Raw genomic sequence first — 22006 nt, 5'->3', positions numbered from 1 at the left:
ATACTTGCTCTCCCTCCTCCCCATTTCAGTCTCGTTGACTGGCCCAGACCCAAAATGTTGAATGACCATTATCTCTCGATGGATGCTGCCCGACCCACTGAGATCCCCCCCAGGTCCTAGTCCTGGTGGTGTTTTTGTCATTGCAAATCCACTAAATACATCAGGAGCCACGGCACTGTTTTATGTTCCCATCGATGCTCCAGGATACCTTTTGACCCGCCTGGTTCTTCATATTTTTAAAGAAAAGTTTATTGACATATTTGCAGTATTTCTGTAACTCTCGCTTCAACATCTGTAAACTGTGCATCAAATAAAGGTATTACCATCTTCCTTCAGAATCTTCTGCCTCTGTGGTGCCTTCTGGCCCTGGAAACCTTCTGGCCCTGGAAACTTCTGGAGAGCCAGTGGGGAAAGTCCCTCTGGATACCAGACACAGCCTCTCCTCAGAAGGGGTGGCAGGTGGTCAGATTGGGCAGAAACCTCAATGATCCGTGGCTTGGACCTGTGCTTGGCCAGGCCCAGGTGGGTGTTGGGAGAAGGTCTCCCTGTCCGACCCTGCACTGATGTGTGCTGCTTGGCCAGGCTCAGATGGGTGTTGGAAGGAGGTCTCCCTGTCCAACCCTGAACTGACATATGCTGCTTGGCCAGGCCCAAGTGGGTGTTGGGAGGAGGTCTCCATGTCTGACCCTGCACTGACGTGTGCTGCTTGGCCAGGCACAGATGGGTATTGGGAGGAGGTCTCCCTGTCTGACCCTGAACTGACAAGTGCTGCTTGGCCAGGTCCAAGTAGGTGTTGGGAGGAGGTTTCCCTGTCTGACCCTGCACTGATGTGTGCTGCTTGGCCAGGCCCAGATGGGTGTTGGAAGGAGGTCTCCTTGTCCAACCCTGAACTGACATATGCTGCTTGGCCAGGCCCAAGTGGGTGTTGGGAGGAGGTCTCCCTGACGTGTGCTGCTTGGCCAGGCCCAGATGGGTATTGGGAGGTCTCCCTGTCTGACCCTGCACTGACGTGTGCTGCTTGGCCAGGCCCAAGTGGGTGTTGGGAGGAGGTCTCCCTCTCTGACCCTGCTCTGACGTGTGCTGCTTGGCCAGGCCCAGATGGGTATTGGGAGGAGGTCTCCCTGTCTGACCCTGAACTGATGAGTGCTGCTTGGCCAGGTCCAAGTTGCTGTTGGGAGGAGGTCTCCCTGTCCGACCCTGTATTGACATGTGCTTTTCCTCCCCAGGGAAAAGAGGGAGCCTTTCTGGTCAGGAACTCCAGTCAGCCCGGGAAATACACAATGTCTGTCTTCAGCAAAGCTCCAGGGTAGGTCACAGATATTCTGGAGAACCCCAGCAGGTCGCGCCACATCCGTGGGAAATTTAGGGTTTCCAGCCTGGGCTCTTCGTCAGGTAGAAGCCAAAGCAGCTAGATGCTTGAATAAAAAGGAGGGAGGAGGGGAGATGGGAGGAAGGGGCAGGGGGAAGAGCACAGGCCAACAGGAAAGATCATGGGTGGGCACAGGTGAGAGAGTAGCCACTGAGAAGTGATAGGGGAGGAAGAACAGAGGGTAGGGTGCTGGAGGAAAGGAGACACGGGATAGGGGAAGAGGGACATGGGCAGGAGAAAAATTGGAGGACTTCAGGTGTTGTCTGGATTTTTACAGCAATTACGTGAATTGAATCCAATGTGAATACCATCTGTTTGGAGACTGCTCAGATGGAATATAAGGTGTTGTTCCTCCAATTTGTGGATGGCCTTGGATTGGCAGTTCCTCAGCAGTTTTGTGTATTGCCCTCGACCACAGCATCTGCAAAACTTTCCTGCTTAACTGCACTTTTATACTGTTTGACAATGTGGCAAAAATTCAAACTGGAGGCGCAGGTGCAGGTAGTCATTCACGCCTGGCCAGCGACATTGCCCAAGGACCAACCTCCGCCTTGCAATCAGTCCCTGCACCTGACTCTGATCAAGGGCCACAGAAGAGCTATGCTGAAGTGTTAGGGGATAATTTTGTGCCCAGTGGGATATATTCACCACATGTCTGGCCTCAGATTTTCCACTTTTTATCATCATGTTATTGAATTTGCATTTCATAGAACCAGTACCATCTATTTCCACCCCCACCCCCATCTCCCAGGGAACCTGTTCCACTCACTGCATGACTGCAGGGAATCTGGGAGAGATAAAGGGTGCAGGTGTTCCAGTGAGTTGAAGGGTACAGGGTGAGATGTTCCAATGAGTTGAATGGGGCAGGGTGAGATGTTCCAGTGAGTTGAATGGGGCAGGGTGAGGTGTTCCAGTGAGTTGAATGGGGCAGGGTGAGGTGTTCCAGTGAGTTGAAGGTGTTCCAGTGAGTTGAATGTGGCAGGATGAATTGTCCCAGTGAGTTGAAGGTGTTTCAGTGAGTTGAATGGGGCAGGGTGAGGTGTTCCAGTGAGTTGAAGGTGTTCCAGTGAGTTGAATGTGGCAGGATGAATTGTCCCAGTGAGTTGAAAGGTGCAGGGTGCGGTGTTCCAGTGAGTTGAATGGGGCAGGGTGAGGTGTTCCAGTGAGTTGAAAGGTGTCGTGTGTTGAGAAATGTACTATCGAACCGTGCTGAGCAACATTACCTGTGAGAGATCTCTTTAAGAACTTGATGAAGATTGAACACTGTACCCAACCATGAAGGGATGCAGTTTTCTCCACACCTGGATGCAGCTTCACTCTCCATCACCCACAGCCTCTCATTCACCCAAGAGATCTCGTTGACCATAGCAGTGCCCTGTGCACTTTCCACTGATCTCCCTGCAGCTCCCAACAAAGCCATTCTGACTCTCTCTAACACAGGGATAAATGTTCTCCCAACACTGAACCTGGCAGGTGGGAATGCTGAATCTCCACTGGTATCAGCATCAGGACATGCAATGTGTGGTGGCCAACTGGTAATGGTGGGCGGGGGATGTCGCCTAGCAGGGCTCTCTCTGCAGGTGGGGATGGAGGGTCCAACTGGGGTAAGCTCCCAGAGAAGGGATATTGGGGACCCCTTCACCACAAGGTGAACTGTACTGTTCAGACCACAGCTCAAGCCTCCTTTTGCTGGCCCGCACCTCCCCTTGAGTTCCAAGGGTAAATAAAGATGCCTTTAAGCCACTTGTTCAAGATTGTTTTCTGAATCAATTAGTAGAAGAACTGACTCGGGACAGTGTAATACTGGATCTCCTGTTAGGGAACGAGCTAGGTCAGGTATCAGACATTAATGTTGGAGATCCAATTGGGTCTAGTGATCATAATTCTGTTAGTTTTAAGGTAGTTTTAGGGAGGAGCAAGGAGGGGCCTAAAGTTGAGGTTCTGGATTGGAGAAGAGCAAATTTCAAAGGAATAAGAAGGGATTTGGGGAGTATTGAGTGGGACAGGATATTTTCAGGTGAGGGTGTAAATGAGAAATGGAGGATATTCAAAAAAGAAATTTTGAGGGTACAGAGTAGTTATGTCCCAGTGAGGATCAAAGGAAAGGCTGGAAGTCATAGGGAGGCTTGGTTTTCGAGGAATATTGGAAATTTGGTTAGGATAAAAAGGGAGGTGTACAAGAGGTAAAAAGAACAGAGAGCTGACAATTTGAAAGAGGACTATAAGGAGCGTAGAAGGAATCTTAAGAAAGAAATTAGAAAGGCCAAAAAAAGGCACGAAGAGGCTTTGGCAGACAGAGTAAAAATAAATCCAAAGGGTTTCTATAAGTACATTAAAAGTAAAAGATTAATGAGGGATAAAATTGGACCACTTGTAGATAGTGAGGGTAGGCTGAGTGAGAAGTCAGAGGAAATGGGGGAAATTTTGAATGATTTCTTTGCCTCGGTATTCACTAGGGAAAAAAATATTGAACCAGTTGAGGTAAAGAAAAATAGTGGGGAGGTAATGAAGCATATAAGGATAACCAAGGAGGTAGTGATGGCTGTGTTGAAAAAGATAAAGGTGGATAAATCTCCGGGACCGGACAAAATATTCCCAAGGACACTCAGGGAGGCTAGTGGACAGATAGTGGGGCCATTAACAGAGATATTTAGGATGTCAATGGCCACGGGGGTAGTGCCAAAGGATTGGAGGGTGGCGCATGTGGCTCCGCTGTTTAAGAAAGGGTCTAAATGTAAACCTGGGAATTATAGGCCCGTGAGTCTGACGTCTGTGGTGGGCAAGTTGATGGAAAGTGTTCTGAGGGATGGTATTTACAAATATTTGGAGGTACAGGGATTGCTAGGGAGTAATCATCATGGTTTTGTCACGGGTAGATCATGCTTGACAAACCTGATTGAGTTTTTTGAGGGGATTACAAAAAAGGTTGATGAAGGGAAGGCTGTGGATGTTGTCTATTTAGACTTTAGTAAAGCTTTTGACAAAGTTCCCCACAGGAGGTTAGGAAAAAAGGTGGAGGCATTAGGTATAACTGAGGAGGTAGTGAAGTTGATTCAGAAATGGTTGGATGGGAGTGTCAGAGAGTAATGGTAGAAAATTGTTTGTCCAATTGGAGGCCGGTGACTAGTGGAGTTCCTCAGGGATCGGTCCTGGGTCCACTATTGTTTGTTATATATATTAATGATCTGGAAGTAGGGGTGGAGAATTGGATAAGTAAGTTTGTGGATGATACAAAGATTGATGGTGTTGTGGACAGTGAGGAAGATTACCCTAGATTAAAAGGTGATTTAGGAAGGCTGGAGGTGTGGGCTGAGAAATGGCTGATGGAATTTAATACAGATAAGTGTGAGGTGTTACATTTTGAAAAGGCAAAGCTAAATAGGTCATATGCATTAAATCACACATGTCAAACTCTGGCCCGCGGGCCAAATTTGGCCCGCGATATAATTATATTTGGCCCGCAAGATCATTTCAAAAATGTATTAGAGGTGGCCCGCTGGCCGCCACGCCAGTATAGCGCATGCACAGTAATACAACAAATCCCAGAATGCATTGGCGTCAGCCTGCTAATCGCCCCCACCTCCTCTGTTTACGTTGCAAGATCTCACCGTGGACTCTGGTTTTGGGGCCTGGCCGGTGTCAGGGGAAGCCAAGGCTGCTTCCCAGCGCCCGGAACCGGAGGCCTCGGGCCTGACCTCGCCAGGACCGTTGCCCACTCCCCCTCCCTGCCGCAGGCCGATCCGCGACTCATGGTGATAGGGCTGCTGATCCACCGAGATGCCGCCCTGCAGCGAGAGCCGATGCCTCCGCACTGTCGTTGTCCAACCCGATCGCCCGCACACAGGCCTGAGTAAGGATTATGAACTTTAATCTCAGGATAAAACGATCTTCCAATAGTTTCATGTCACAGTGATAAATATATTCCTGGTTAAAAATGGTCCTGCACCTGGATACAAGCTCATTAGGCATAAAATTTGAAAAGTGTGTAAATCAAAGGATATCTGTACCAATGGAAAAAGGGCATGGCAAATAACCCTGCTAGAGTTCATGCCCACAATCAGTCACCCATTTGATTGTTTCAGGAATCATGTTATTCTCCCACATTCTCAATAGCCCTCAGATTTTACTATTCGACAGCACACTAGCAACATTTGACAAATCCTCTATAGAGAAATATTATTTATTGAATATTTTATTTCTCATTTGTTAATGCTTCTGGAAAGAGTTTATCCAAAACTATTATTAAACATTTATTTTAATAAGAAAATGTTTAACATTACATATGTTGAAAGAAGAGAAAACATGCAGATGTTGTTGAAAATTTTCAATAAATATTTAGTTTGGCCCTTGACTTAGTCCAAGTTTTTAATTTTGGCCCTCCGTGAATTTGAGTTTGACACCATTGCATTAAATGGTAGGCTATTGAGATGTGCAGAGCAACAAAGGGATTTAGGAGTTGTGGTAAATAGTACCCTCAAGGCTGATACTCAGGTAGATGGTGTGGTGAAGAAGGCATTTGGAATGTTGGCCTTCATAAATCGGAGTATTGAATTCAAGAGTAGGGAGGTTATGATGAAATTGTACAAGGCATTGATGAGGCCAAATTTGGAGTACTGTGTACAGTTTTGGTCACCAAATTATAGGAAAGAAACAAAATAGAGAGAGTACAGAGAAAGTTCACAAGAATGTTGACAGGATTTCAAGGTTGGAGTTACAGGGAAAGGTTGTGCAGACTGGGGCTTTTTTCTCTGGAGCGTAGAAGATTGAGAGGGGACTTGATAGAGGTGTTTAAGATTTTAAAAGGGGCAGACAGAGTAAACATGGATAGGCTTTTTCAATTAAGAGTGGGGGAGATTCAAACTAGAGGGCATGGTTTAAGATTGAAGGGGGAAAATTATAAGGGGAACATGAGGGGAAATTTCTTTACGCAAAGGGTGGTGGGGATGTGGAATGAGCTTCCGACAGCCGTGGTTGAGGTGGGATCATTGGTTACATTTAAGGAAAGACTGGATAGTTACATGGATAGGAGAGGACTGGAGGGGTATGGACCGGGTGCTGGTCAGTGGGACTAGGAGGGTGGGGATTTGTTACGGCATGGCCTAGTAGGGCCGAACTGGCCTGTTCTGTGCTGTAAGTGGTTATATGGTTATATATGGATTCTGGTATTCCATCTCCAATCCTCTTTAGCCTGATTCCTTCTGGCGTCCATGCTGAACGTGACTTACCAGAGCTTGTCCCATGTGCCATCTTTTGGCCCATGGCTGTCTAAAGCTTTGGAACCTTACATCCGGTTTTAAACATTTAGATTGACCTCACTTCCACCATATCCCTCCTCTCTCTGCCCTATTTCTCCACTCGTCTTTCACCTTTACCTTCCAGTTATGTACTTCTGTAGCCTGGGTATAGGATCCTTGCCATCAATGTCCAAGGTTTGAAGGGAGGAGAAGGAGCTGAGCCATTATTTATGTGTTTTGCATGCATGGCAAATTCTGAAGAAAGGTTGGATTCAGCATGAAATGAGATGCAGCTGGCGGAAATGGCATTTGCATCTTTGTCTGGGGAAACATTTGTCTTTGGTATTTTGCATACTGGGAACTGTGGTATCATAGCAGGAGTCAGTGGGCAGCCTTGCTTGATTCCAGACCTGATGGGGAAGCTATCTGTTTCCCACCCATTGATCTGGACTGCACTACAGATATCTATGTAGAGCAGTTTAATCAAATTCCACATTCCCTCCCCAAAGCCCGTTTTGGAGTTCACATCCATCATGTACATGTGCGATATCCAGTCGAAAGCCTTCTCCTGGACTAAGCTGACCAGACAGGCTTCCACCCCCCGCCCTACATGTTGTCAAGGCTGTCAGAGATCTTTCTGCCCAGAATCACGCAGGTTTGGATTACTTGACAAGGTTTTGTAGTCCACTTTTGGCAATGAAATGGGTCTCTAATTCCTTATATCCTCCTCCTCTCCCTTCTGTATGAAGATGAGGGTCATGATGTCCTTCCTGATGGAGTCTGACATGTTTCCTACCAGGAATATAGTGTTGTATGCTTCCAGCAGGTCCAGGTCCACTCAGTCCCATCGCTTTGGGGAGTTTTACTCGACCTGATGGAATGGATGGAGTCCCTCTCTTCCCCCAGAGTAATTGGCTGATCCAGACTTTTCCGCTTGCTGTTGTTTAAGATTTCCATGATATTTCCATTCTGTCTGCAGCCTTAATGTCATAGTTATGTTCAAGCCGGTTGTCACATGCATCGAGGTACAAAGAGAACGTTTGCTTTGTGAGTTGTCTCGCAAATAAACCATCACACCTGTGGGAAAAGAAATTGTCATTTGTTTATGCTGATTTAACTTATTGCTCTGTGCACTGTTCAACAATCCCATCCTTCATCTCTCTGCGCTGCCGCCTCAGGGATCCTTGAGGGTCCTGCCGCTCATGGTGTCTGCCCTATTTGAATTAGTCTTTTCGAAGTACATCATCTCAATAAGATCTCCCTCTCTCTCTCTCTCTCTGCAACTCCGCACATCTATAATGTCCCTGTACTATGTACACAATTTCCAGCTGAACTGGTTACTAAACAAACACCTTCATTGACCCTGGTGTAACAATAAATGAATGACCTTTACTATCCAAATACACCCATATGACCAACTAACCTAACCCCATACATCTTTGGAACGCAAGAGGAAACCAGAGCCTCTGGAGAAAACACACAAGGGTCACGGGAAGAGCATGCAAACGGCTAACAGACCACAGCAGATGGAAACCCAGTAATTTGCTGGTCCTGAAATTGCAATGCACTAACCACTACGTTAACCATGCTGCTCGAGTCTTGAAGGACATGATACGGCATCATTCTTGAGTGACCAGAATGAATGAAGTGGTGGGCCCAAGAGCAGTGATGATGTGGGGCTTTTATTCTGCGGATTACTGTCAGATCATTGGATGGGGTCATGCTTCACTTACACACGTGGATCTGAAGGGGATAGAGGGATATGGATCAGGTGCAGGCAGTAGAGATTTATTATGATTTGGGCATCATGTTCAGCATAGATAGGTGAGCTGAAGGGCCTGTTCCTATCAATTGCAGACTGGAGGTGAGGACAATTCACAAACGTGCTGAAGAAATTCAGCAGGTCACGCAGCGTCCATAGTAAGCAAAGGGTAACCAATGTTTCGGGCCTGGGTTCTTTGTCAGGAATGAGCAAAAATAGGCAGGCACCTGGATAAAAAGGTGGGAGTGGGGCTGGGGGAGGGAGGAAGAGGCAGGGGAAGGAGCACGGGCTGGACAGTTCTATGTTCTACACTGACGGTCATCAGTGTGGTAACCACCAAAGGCCAATCACTGGTTGCTTTGAGCTGCTAATTTGGGATATCCTGTGCACAGATGTGAGTCTCGAGTTCCTCTCGCCTCCTGCACTGCACCTTGCCCCTTGGCATCTTCCTGGGCTGGAAGGGCTGCAGACCATGAAGATTGAGGAACTGCAACTATATCCTGGTGTTGAGGTTCCCCCATGAAATAACCTGCAGCAGCTGAACTCTCAGAATGGGGTGGTGGGCCAGAGCTTGTTTCTGTGCGTGAGGCCCCCACCCCCCCACCACACCAGGAGGCAGAGGTGATCACCTCTGTGGCACAGCCCAAGGGAGTGCTGCCTGGGAGAGCAGGCATCTGGCAGTGAGAGGAATAAACATATTCTGTTTCTGCTCTGGAATCCCTCCCCTTCCCTTCTTCACAACGTTCCACCCCTGGTATCCACCCCTCCAAGCTCTTCCCCTCTCTTAGATATCTGAACAACAGAGGCTCCTGTAAAATGAACATAGACTAGAAGCGTACTCTCAAAACTAATGCAGCAGGCCCAGGTTCCCTGGCATTATCCCCTTATTTGCATAATCAAACCAGTACTTTTAAATAGAATTGAAATGTCCCTTCTGCACAAGCTTAGCTGACTGCTCTACTCATTATACACCCATGACTGTGTGGCCAGGCTCAATTCCAATGCTCTATTCAAGTTTGCCGATGACACCGCAGTTCTCGAGCAGAATCACAAACTGCAATGAGGAAGTACAAAGGGGGGGAGATAGATCAGCTCGTTGAGTGGTGTAACAACAACAACCTTGTGCTCAATGTCAGCAAAACCGTGGAGATGATTGTGGACTTCAGGAGGAAGTCAGGGGAACACGACCCAGTCCTCATCGAGAGCTCAGTAGTGGAGAGGGTCTAGAACTTCAAATTCCTGGGTGTCAACATCTCTGAGGATCTCCACGTTGATGCAATCATGAAGAAGGCTCGCCAGTGACTAGACTCTATGAGGTATCTGAGGAGATTTGGTAGGTCACTGAAGACTCTCGTAAACTTCTACAAGTGAACCTGGAGAGCATTCTGCCTGGTTGCATCACTGCCTGGTTCGGAGGTGCTAACTCTCAGGACAAGAATAATCTCCAGAGGGTTATTAACTCGGCCTGCGATATCACAGGCACTAGACTTCACTCCATCGAGGACATCTACATGAGGCGGTGTCTTAAAAATGCAGCCTCTCTCCTCAAAGGCCCCCACCACCCAGGCCATGCCCTCTTCACTTTGCTATCTAAAGACGAACACTCAGCAGCACAGGTCAGCTTCTTCCCCGTTGCCATCAGATTCCTGAATAATCAATGAACCAAAGACACTGCCTTACTTTTTGTGCACAATTATTTAATTTTTTGTACTGACAATTAATATACAAGGTCACTGGGTTGACCCCTGGTGACCTAGTGGTGTAATTACATATCACCACAATTTTTTAATGATAATGTTGTAAGATGCTTATAATATGAATGTTTGCACTGTGATGCTGCCACAAAACAAAGAATTTCATGACTTGTTCATGACAATAAATTCTAATTTTGAGCTCTCAAAGGAAAAAAAAGCACTGTGATTTCACAAAGTAGTCTTCCCCTTCCTTATACATCCCAGGCACCTGGAGCAGGTTGGAGGTGTTGAGGAGAGTGTAAGTTACAACAGGGCACAGAGTTGGGCAGAGAAGTAATAGATGGAGTTCAATCCGGATAAATGTGAAGTGATGCACTTGGGAGATCAAACTTGAAGATGAAGTATTTAGTTAATGGCAGCATTGTGTGTGAAGAAACAGATAAATTTTGTCCAGGTTCATAGCTTCCCTTGAGGTTGCCGTGCAAGTTGATAGGGTGGTTAAGAAGGCAAACAGTGTACTGCCTTGAGGTAATGTTGCTGTTCTATAAAACTGGTTCAACCACTCTTGGAGCATTACATTTGGTTCTGGTTCACTCATTATAGGAAGGATGTGCATCTCCATCAGTGTGGCTCGGTTTGACAAACAGCATCTACAAATTTGCTGACGATACCCTGGTTGTGGGTTGTATAAAAAGGGGCGATGAGGCAGTGTACAGGAGGGAGATTGAAAACATGGCTGAATGGTGCACCAACAACAACCTCATATTCAATGTCACCAAAACAAAGGAGCTGATTGTTGACTTCAGGAAGGGAAAGCCATAGGTATACAATCCAGTGATAATTGGGGGACCAGAGGTGGAGAGGGTGAGCCAATTTAGGTTCTTGAGAGTCACTATCTCGGAGAATCTTTCCTGGACCCAACACACTAATACATTGTGAAGAAAGCACGTCAGCGCCTCTACTTCCTCAGGAGTTTGCAGAGGTTTAGTGTGACACCAGAAACCCTGGCAAATTTCTACAGAGGTGTGGTGGAAAGTGTGCTGACCGGCTGCACATGGTCTGGTAATGGGGACATCAATACACCTGAGCGTAAAGCCCTTCAAAAGGTAGTGGACACAGCCCAGGACATCACAGGCAAAATCCTCAGAATCAGAATTTATTGTCATGAAATTTGTTTTGTGACAGCATCACAGTGTAAACATTTATCTAAACTACCTTATGAAAATAGTGCACAGAAAGTCAAAGTAATGCAGTGTCTTTGGTTTCTCCACTATTGAAAGCTGTTCTAGTCAAAGCTGCCGTTGAAGAGTAGCAGCGATCATCAAAGACCCACCCCACCCAGCACATGTTCTGTTCTTGCTGCTGCCATCAGGAAAGAGGTCTCGGTGCCACAGGACTCGCACTACCAGGTTTAAGACCAGCTGCTCCCCCTCCACAACAAACTCAATCAGGGACTTGTTTAAGGACTCCGACGTGCACTTAATTGATTGTGTATTTTTCCTCTCTGTATTGCACAATCAGTTGTTTATGTTTCTTTATTTGTTTACGTGTGTACATTGTGTAAGTTTTTTTTGCACTATCAATAAGTGGGAATTCAGCCTCACTTGCTGGAAAAAAGAATCTCAGGGTTGGATGTGGTGCCCTGTATGTACTGTGACAATAAATCAGAAAGCTAAATGTTTTAGAGAGGATGCAGAGGAGATTTAGCAGGATGTTGCCTGGATTGGCAAATGTGTCTTATTAGGAAGAGGGAGATGTATAGCAGGTATAGATAACAAGAAGCAAATGAAATTCTAGAAGAGAGCAGAAAATTTTTTAAAATACTCAAGAGGGAAATCAGGAGGGCAAAAAGAAGACTTGAGGTTGCTTTGATAGATAATGTGAAGGTAAACCCAAAAGGTTTCTACAAGTATATTAAAAGTAAAAGGACAATAAGGGACAATTGGCCCCCTAGAAGATCAGAGAGGTCGTGCGATGGGGGAGATTTAAAAGTTTATTTTTGCATCAGTATTTACTCAGGAAACTGTCATTGTGAATAAGGAAGGAGGGAAACAAGCATGGAACATTTGGAGATTAAGGAGGAGGGGCTTGTTGCCTTACAGAGAATAAAGGTAGATAAATCCCCCGGGCCTGACATGATATTCCCTTGGATCTTGAGGGAGACAAATGTAGAAATTGCAGGGGTCCTGGCAGAAATATTTAAATCGTCTTTAGCCATGGGTGAGGTAAAATATGTAGACCCTGTGGTTGAAGTAAAAATACAAAATGCGGGAGAAGTTCAGCAGGTCAAGCAAAGGTGCATAATCAACATTTTGGGCTTGAGCCCTTCATCAAAGTGTGACAAAGCATGAATCATCTATGATGTATCTTTACCTTTGCTACATAAAGGACACTGACCTGCTGAGCTCCCGCATTTTGCGTTTTTGCTTTGCCATGGGTGAGGTGCCAGAGGATTGAAGGGTAGCTCATGTTGTTCTGTTGTTTAAGAAAGGCTCAAAAATTAAACCAGGAAATTACAGACCAGTGAGCCAATTATTAGAGGATGTTCTGAGAGATCGGATATACAAGTATTTGGACAGTCAGTGGCTGATTAAGGATAGTCAACATGGCTTTGTACATGGTAGGTAGTGTTTAACAAATGTTGCAGATTTTTTCAAGGAGATTACCAAGAACATTGATGAAGGAAAGGCTGTGGATGTTGTCTATAATGATAAGGATGGATCCCTGAATGCAGAGGTTTACTGAAGACATTTGGATTGAGGAGATGGGTGGGGTTCCCTAATGGTGGGGGCACCCAGCACGATGGCGAATGAAATATTTAGTCCAGGATATGGAATGTGGTACAGTTGCCGACATCATTGTACATCCTCAGACACCCAGAGTGTCAACCTTGTGTCTAACCTGTCAATGGTGCTCCATGCGGACTACTCTGATCCTTCCTCCTCCACCCCCCAGTCAGTTATCCACTAACCCGCTCACTCCACACAAACAGCTGCTTCTTCCCAAGGTCCCACAGTCAAGACTGGGGTACCTGGTTGGGTTGAGGGATGGGTAAGGGTGGTGTGAGCATGTGAGGTTATTTTCATGCCACCGTCCTGTCCAGCAGGTTGACTCTGGGAAGGGAGCTGCTGATTCTCAGGGACACGCGGTGCATTGTCCAGTCCGGGAGCTAGAGGCTAACCCGTGTGGACAGGCCACCACAATGACTACCAGTACCTCATCTTGCCCTGGCAGCCATCCACAGTGACACCCTTGATGGCACAGCACCTGAAGGTGCAGAGGAGGCTAGCCTGGCATGTGCAGTCAAACAAATGCCTTGAGGGAGACAGAGGGTGGATCAGAAACATCAACCTGGCTGTAGTGTACGTGGCCACCATTCCACTGGTTAGTTCAGAAACGGAGACCGGAGTATGAGTCCTCCTCCATATGATCTGGTCTCAGGGTCCCCTGTTGACCTCTCAGCCTGTGACTCCCATGTCACGGACAAGGAAGTACCAGTAACACCCCCTGTCCTCAGCTCAGTGCCTGCATTCTGGTCTGTGCCCTGATCCATAGCCAACTGGGTAAGTTCAGGCCAGAGACTGGGAAACACTAACCCTCAAATTGAATTCAACTTCTTGATGAATAGAGGATCAAGTAGGGAGCGTTTAGGGGAGGGTTGTGAACATATTTTGGGTGAAAGTGCATTGAGAATGTTGAGGAGAATGTGAGGAGAGTGAAATGGGATTAATGTCAGATTGGTGTGAAATTGGTTGATGGCTGGCTTGGACTGGATGGGCCAAAGGGCCTCTCTGCTGCATCTCTCAATGACGTTGGTCTCCAGTAGTTGTGTTCATCATGGCAAGTGGCACATGTTCCTTCCCTTCAGATGGACTGGGTGAAGCATGTGTCACTGAACTGACTCATCTCACCTTCTTCTGTCACCAGGGAACAGAGTGGTAAAGTCAAACACTACACCGTGTGTGTGACAGCCAGCAACCAGTACTACCTTGCGGAGAAACACACCTTCAAAACGATTCCCGAACTTATCAACTACCATCAGCATAATGCAGCAGGTATGGTCAGTGCAACACCCTCCTTCCCGCCCCGCCTGATGTACCCCCACTGCTGTGTGCCCAGACAGCACAAAGCCTCATCTCACTCAGCACAACCATTCCCCCATCTCCTTGGGCAAGACAAAGGGGATCAAGCACTAATCAAAAGAGGTGCACAACATTATGGGAGGCAGATGTCCCAGGTGAAGATCTCAAGTGTTGACAGTGAGGGGTAATTAATTTTTGAACATAGAACACTACAGCACAGGCCCTTCGAACCTCGATGTTTTGCTGACCCTATGTTCCTTACAAAAAAGTACTAAACTCTCGCTACCCTGCAACCCTCTATTTTTCTTTCATCCATGTGTCTGTCTCAGAGATTCTTAAATGCCCCCAATGTTTCAGCCTCCACCACCATCCCTGGCAAGGCATTCCAGGCTCCCACAATTCTCTGCATAAAAAAAACTTACCTCGCTGTCTCCACTAAACTTCCCTCCCTTCACTTTGTACAGATGTCCTCTGGGGTTTGCTATTCCCACCCTGGGAAACAGACACTGGCTGTCCATTCTATCTAAACATAATATATTCCAAACATAATCTTTATTCACAGTAAATTATTTACAATAAAAGAGAACCCGTTCAGACTTTTCACATCTTCAGTGTCATATCCACACACTTCCATCACTGTACATTGTTACAGTCATTCTCTATTTAGCCCAATTGCCACCTCTGTGGCCCCTTGTTGTTAGTCCCCTCCCTCTGTTGTTTGAGGGGATTTCCTTCAGTCTGAGCCAGTGGTCCTTCCCCTCAGCCTCCTCACGTTGGCTGCGCCAACCCTCAGCCCATCATTCAGCACGTATTCCTGCAGCCTGGAATGTGTCAGTTGGCAGCTTTCCTGCTCCGACATCTCCGTGTGCTGGAAGACCAACAGGTTTCAGCCAAACCAAAGGGTGTCTTTCATTGAATTGATGATTTTGCAGCAGTTTGGGATGTCTGAATCCATGTGTGCCCCCAGGAACAGACTATAAATCTGGGAGACACTGCAGCTGGCGATGAACTGTGACAACTATGACCCCCCGCCCCCCTACCACCCCCACCCCCCCGCATCCTTCTCCACACACTCTTAGCAAACCTGCAAAGATGTATGCAATCATCTCCACTCACCGCAGTCATTTCAGGGACACTGCATTGTGGGGGATATTTCTGTCATACACAAAGTATCTGACCTGGAGGGCACCTCTCACCGTCAGTCAAGTGGTGCTTGTTCGTGAGCACTGGTGACGAAGTGTTCCACCAGATGACCTGGACAGTTTGCTCAGGGATCCTCAGGGATCCATCCCAGTGTGTCCTTGTCTCTCAGTGTCTGCAGGACACTGGTCAAAGGTGCTTGTCTGGAAAAACTTTTCCATGAAGTGGTGTGGCAAAGTCCAGCTGACTGGAACATTGTGCACCAATAGGCCCGGGCCCCTCCTTCACAACACCTGGGACAGGTAGAACCTCATTACACAGCAGCACTTGGTGCCCTTGGACTTTGGTTCCACTCGCACACACCCTGATGCTGCTATACATTGGGTACACCCTTGTCCCTGTGGTCTGGTGAATTATACCTGGCGTCCCTTCTGACCTTCTCCATTTTGGATCTCCATATGAACTGGAAGACTGCTCTGGTACTGCCATGGCAGAGTTGCGGGGGATGGGCTACACCTGAGCCACATCCAGCAGTAATGAGAGGATCTTCCACTTGATGATCAGGTTCTTCCCGACTCACGGACCCAATTTCTGGTGGACCTTTGCAATCTGCTCCGACCAATTCTTGTTGCCCACCTCAGCCCCTCCAAACCAGATCCCCAGCACCTTCTCTGTTATGGGAACCAGAGTGATAGGGAAAAGGGTAGGGAAGATAAAGTAATGGCCAGGAAAAGTAATATTGGGAGGAGAAAGTAAAAAATCAGATGGTGCAGTGAGTTTTCGGGTCAATGATAATGTTAAGAAAATTACAAAGAAAAATAGTGGGCAGAAAAATCAAAAGAAAAGGTTACAGAAGTCACTAGATATTAAAAGGACAAAGAACATAAGGGCACTTTATCTGCATGCCCGCAGTATTAGAAATAAGGTTAGCGAACTTGAGGCGCAAATCGGTACCCATGCCTATGATTTGGTAGCCATCACGGAAACATGGCTACAAGGTGACCCTAAATGGGAATTAAACTTTCAAGGGTATCAGGTGGTGCAAAGAGATAGACAGGATGGTAAGGGAGGTGGAGTTGCACTCTTAATCAAAGATGAGCTCCAGGCAGTAGTGAGGGATGATATAAGATCTAAACAGCATAATGTTGAGTCCATTTGGGTAGAGATAAAGAATAACAAAGGGAAAAAATTATTGGTGGGGGTTATCTATTGCCCACCAAATAACAATAGCTTAGTGGAACAGGAAATAAATAGAGAGATAAGTGAGGCATGTAACAGTCACGGGAGACTTTAACTTCCACATAGATTGGGAAAATCAAGTTGGTCATTGGAGTCTGGAAGAGGACTTCATAGAATGCATCCGCGATAGCTTTCTTGAGCAGCATGTTAAGGAACCAACAAGAGAAAATGCTCTCCTGGATCTCCAGACCATCTGGGAAATAGCGATCATAGTATGATTGAATTTCTCATTCAGATGGAAGGGGAAATAGTTACATCTAAAACTAATATGCTTAAACAGGGGTGACTACCATAGGATGAGGGAGGAATTGGGCAGAGTGGACTGGAAGCACAGGCTAATTGATGAAACAGTTGAGGAACAGTGGAAGATATATTCCAGTCAGGAAAAAGGGCAGCAAGGGAGGGGAAAATCAACCGTGGTTAACAAAGGAAATAAAGGAGAGTATAAAATTGAAGGCGCAGGTGTACAAAGCTTCAAAGAGCAGTGGGTTACTGGAAGATTGGGATAACTTTAAGATACAACAAGGGGTTACAAAGTGGGTAAGAAGAAATGGGAAAAAGAATTATGAAAGTAAATTGGCACAAAATATAAAAACAGAAAGCAAAAAATTTTATAAATATATAAAACGGAAGAGGGTGGCCAGAGTTAACCTATGTTAACCTATGACCCTTGGAGGATGAGAAAGGAAAACTGGTAGCAAAAAATGAGGAAATGGTCGAGGCATTAAACAAATATTTTGTGTCAGTCTTCACGGTGGAAGACACGTCCAGCATGCCCAAGTGAATGTAAGGATGCGAATGTTGGGGAGGCCTTTGATAAAATAGTTGTTACAATTAGTGATGGAGAAACTAATGGGACTAAAGCCAGACAAATCACCTGGTCCTGATGATATGCATCCAAGGGTTCTGAAGGAAATGGCAGAAGTTATAGTTGATGCATTAGTGGTCATATACCAAAATTCCTTGGATTCTGGGCAGGTCCCAGCAGATTGGAAGACAGCAAACTTTTTAAGAAGGGGTGTAGGCAGAAGACTAGAAATTATCGGCCAATTAGCTTGTCGTCTGTAATTGGAAAAATGCTTGAAGCCGTCATTAAAGATGAAATAGTGAAACTTTTACGTAAGGGTTCAATCAGGCAGACGCAGCATGGTTTTAGAAAGGGAAGGTCTTGTTTGACAAACGTTAGGATTCTTTTTTTTTTTTTTTTTCTTTTTCCACACCATAAATCACATTAGCCATGATATACACTATTTCTTTTTCACACATATACAGTGACTTTTTCTCCCCCCCCTTTCCTCCCAAACCACCCCCCCACCCCCCCCCCTCATCCATTTTAGGTATACAATCTAGGTTGCATTAAGCCAGTCAGACAATGTTGTCATTCAACAAAATTACACCAGAAATTCTACTGAGTCCATTCTTTTCTTTCCTTCTCCTTCCATCAACTTAGGTAATGTTTGTCCCCGGTAGGTTTTCGCTATTGTATTTAATGTAAGGCTCCTATACTTGTTCGAATATTTCAATATTATTTCTTAACCAATATGTTACTTTTTCTAATGGAATACATTTATTCATTTAAATTTGGTAGTTTCTTCCTTTTAATTTGGTTATGTATTCCATTAATATTTAAAGACATATAGTTCAGCGTAGCCCTTTTATATTTTGTTTATCTTCTCTTTCCGTTTTTCCATCATTACCTTTCCTCCTTTTCCATTTCTGTTTTCTTATTTTCAACTCTTTATAAGACAACATTCCTACAACATCTAACATTTTCCTTATTCTCCTATTTCTATCTTATTTATCCCCAGTCTCCCCTTCACCTCCTGAGTTGTCCTTTATCCCTTGTCGGACAACCACATCTCCCCTCTCCATTTGGATTTGCGAATCCACTCGCAAACGTCAACTGATTTTGCAGTGACCGCTATTTCCCCCCACCCCGCCTCCCCCAGAAAAGATTTCACTTTTCATATGTCACAAAGGTCACTCTTTTAATTCCCTCCTTATTCTCTCTATTCCATTACCTTCCCTTATTAATTCTTGTCTATACTATCTATATTTTCCTCTAAGTACAGATACATTCATGTATGCTCATTGTCTCTATTCACTCTTATACCTCTTTACCCGCATACATATCAATCGTGATCATTTTTACTCTCATTACCCGTCTTCATCCCTCAGTCTATTTTTGTCTTTACCCACATACATATCAGTCGTGATCATTTTAACTCTCATTACCCGTCTTCCTCCCTCAGTCTATTTTTGTAATTGTTCTGCAAATTTTCGTGCTTCTTCTGGATCCGAGAATAGTCTGTTTTGTTGTCCTGGAATAAATATTTTCAATACCGCTGGATGCTTTAGTATAAATTTATACCCTTTCTTCCATAAAATCGCCTTTGCTGTATTGAACTCTTTTCTCTTCTTTAGGAGTTCAAAACTTATATCTGGATAAATGAAGATTTTTTGCCCTTTATACTCCAGTGGTTTGTTGCCCTCTCTTACTTTTTCCATTGTCTTCTCCAGTACCTTTTCTCTTGTAGTATATCTTAGGAATTTTACTACAATAGATCTTGGTTTTTGTTGTGGTTGTGGTTTAGAGGCCAATACTCTATGTGCCCTTTCTATTTCCATTTCATGCTGTAGTTCTGGACATCCTAGGGTCTTAGGGATCCACTCTTTTATAAACTCCCTCATATTCTTGCCTTCTTCATCTTCCTTAAGGCCCACTATCTTTATGTTATTTCTTCTGTTATGGTTTTCCATTGTATCTATTTTTTGAGCTAGTAGTTCTTGTGTCTCTTTAGTTTTTTTATTAGATTCCTCCAATTTCTTTTTTAAGTCTTCTACCTCCATTTCTGCTGCTACTGCCCGCTCTTCCATCTTGTCCATTTTTTTTCCCATTTCTGTTAAGGTCATCTCCATTTTAATTATTTTCTCTTCTGTGTTGTTTATTCTTTTTCTTAAATCCTTAAATTCCTGTGTTTGCCATTCTTTAAATGACTCCATGTATCCTTTAATAAGAGCAAGTATATCCTTTACCTTGCCTATCTTTTCTTCTTCTATTTCACCATACTCTTCCTCTTCTTCTTCTTCTGGGTTGACCATCTGTTGTTTCTTTGTTGCCCTTTCCTCTTCTTCTTTCTTGTTTCTATTGTCTTCTGTGGTCTCTTCTTGCTGCAGGTGTTCTGCAGCTGTCGTTGCCGGCAGTGGAGATCGACTCCCCAGCTGGTCCCCCCTCCCGTCGGTGTGTTTTTTTTCATTCGCATCGCGCATGCGCGAAGTTTCGCGCATGCGCGGTTGCGCACTTTTGCTCGGCTCTGCGAGCCATTTTTGTAGTCCATTATTTACCGACCTGAGGGAGCGGGTTTCTCTCTCCGCAGCGGGCCTCCTCGGACAGGTAAGGCCTTCACCTTTTTCCTCCTTTGTCTTCTCTTCCTCTCTTCTTACCGTTGCTTTCGATTTTTCTTTTTTTGTCGCCATCTTCTTTCCACCTTTATACTCACTTTTCTGTAACTTTTATTTCTGTGCCTTTGTGTTTTCTCTTGTTTTTCCCGACTTTTCTGGAGAGGGCTGGAGTTCACCGTCCGGCCACTACTCCATCACGTGACTTCCCCAACGTTAGGATTCTTTTAGGATATAATGGGTGCAGTGGATAGAGGGGAACAGGTTGATGTTGTATATTTGGATTTCCAGAAAGCGTTTGATAAGGTGCCGCACAAGAGACTTCTCAGTAAGTTACAGGAAAGTGGAGTCCGGGGAAGTATATTGGCCTGGATTGAAAATTGCTTGTCTGACAGGAGGCAGAGAGTCGGGATAAGTGGGAGATTTTCAGGTTGGCAGAGAGTGGTAAGTGGGGTGCCGCAGGGGTCGGTGTTAGGCCCACAACTGTTCATCATTTACATTGATGACTTGGAGGAGGGGACAAAATGTGGTGTAGCCAAGTTTGCGGATGACACCAAATTGAATGGAAGAGCAAATTGTAACGAGGATGTGGAGAGTCTGTAGAGGGATATAGTTAAGCTGGATGAGTGGGCAAAGGTCTGGCAGATGGTGTATAATGTTAGTAAGTGTGAGGTTATCCACTTTGGCAAGAAAAATAAAAGAGCTGAATATTATTTAAAGGGTGAAAAACTACAGCATGCTGTTGTGCAGAGGGATTTGGGAGTGCTTGTGCATGAATCGCAAAAAGTTAGGTTGCAGGTGCAGCAGGTTATTAAGAAGGCAAATGGAATGTTGGCCTTCATCGCTAGAGGAATTGAATTCAGGAGTAGGGAGGTAATGTTGCAACTGTATAAGGTACTGGTGAGACCACAGAGGGCAGTAGAGGCAGGTTCATTAAATCTATTTAAGAGGGAATTAGATCTATTTCTTCAGTATAAGGGTATTAAAGGTTACGGAGAGAAGGCGGGGATGGGGTACTGAACTTTAAGATCAGCCATGATCTCGTTGAATGGCGGAGCAGGCTCGAAGGGTCGAATGACCTACTCCTGCTCCTATCTTCTATGTTTCTATGGAGTACTGTGTCCAGTTCTGGTCTCCATATTTGAGAAAGGATATACTGGCTTTGGAGACGGTCCAGAGGAGGTTTACTAGGTTGATCCCTGGGATGAAGGGGTTGACTTATGATGAAAGATTAAATCATCTAGGATTGTATTCGCTTGAGTTCAGAAGAATGAGAGGAGATCTTATAGAAACATATAGGATTATGAAGGGTATGGATAGGATAGATGTAGGAAGGTTTTTTGAGCTAGCTGGGGAAACTAAAACGAGAGGACACAGTCTCAAGATTTGGGGGAGTAGATTTAGGACAGAGATGAGGAAAAATAGTTTTTCCAGAGAGTAGTGAATGTTTGGAATTCTCTAACCAGGGAAGTGGTTGAGGCTGCCTCATTAAACATATTTAAAATTCGGTTAGATAAATTTTTACATGATAGAGGAATTAGGGGATATGGGGAGAAGGCAGGTAGATGGAGTTAGGTCATAAATTAGATCAGCCATGATCTTATTGAATGGTGGAGAGGCTCGATGGGCCATTTTTGGCCTACTCCTGTTCCTACTTCCTATGTTCCTATGTTCAGGTAGTCAGATCTGACCGTTAAGAGGATGGTGGACCAATCTGGCCAACTACTGAAGAGCATTGCCTCACTCTTCTTCTGGCTTACCCTGGCACCCAATGTGGACTCAAACTGGCCACTGATGCTGGTTAGTCTCCAGACAAAAGACGGAGATGTCGTCCATTTACAGGGAGGCCTTGACCTGAGTGCCTCCACTGCCAGGCAAGATCACTCCTCTTATGCCCTCATCCTTCCTGATAGATTTGGCAAAGGGCTCTATGCAGCACACAAATAAGACTGGAGATGGTGGGCAGCCTTGCCTGACTCTAGATGATGTGGACACTACCTGCTTCCCATCCATTGATTTGGGCTGCACTTTAGATATCCACTAAGGCTGTTCTTCTGTAGCCTTAGCATCATACACACCGGCATAAA

General features: G+C 45.4%; 1 protein-coding gene across 4 annotated transcripts in view; it reads left to right on the top strand.

Moving 5' to 3' along the window:
* Window positions 1-22006, top strand: part of btk (Bruton agammaglobulinemia tyrosine kinase) — a 181315-nt gene that overhangs the window by 98470 nt on the left and 60839 nt on the right. For all 4 annotated transcript variants that reach the window (XM_069893797.1, XM_069893798.1, XM_069893796.1 and 1 more), the window contains 2 exons: window positions 1227-1306; window positions 13987-14114. In XM_069893797.1, the coding sequence (XP_069749898.1) occupies window positions 1227-1306; window positions 13987-14114 (208 nt within the window). The remainder of the gene's footprint in view (window positions 1-1226; window positions 1307-13986; window positions 14115-22006) is intronic.

Source organism: Narcine bancroftii, chromosome 8, assembly GCF_036971445.1.
Source record: "Narcine bancroftii isolate sNarBan1 chromosome 8, sNarBan1.hap1, whole genome shotgun sequence".
Classification (NCBI taxonomy): domain Eukaryota; kingdom Metazoa; phylum Chordata; class Chondrichthyes; order Torpediniformes; family Narcinidae; genus Narcine; species Narcine bancroftii.
This window is presented reverse-complemented; position numbering and strand designations above follow the sequence as displayed.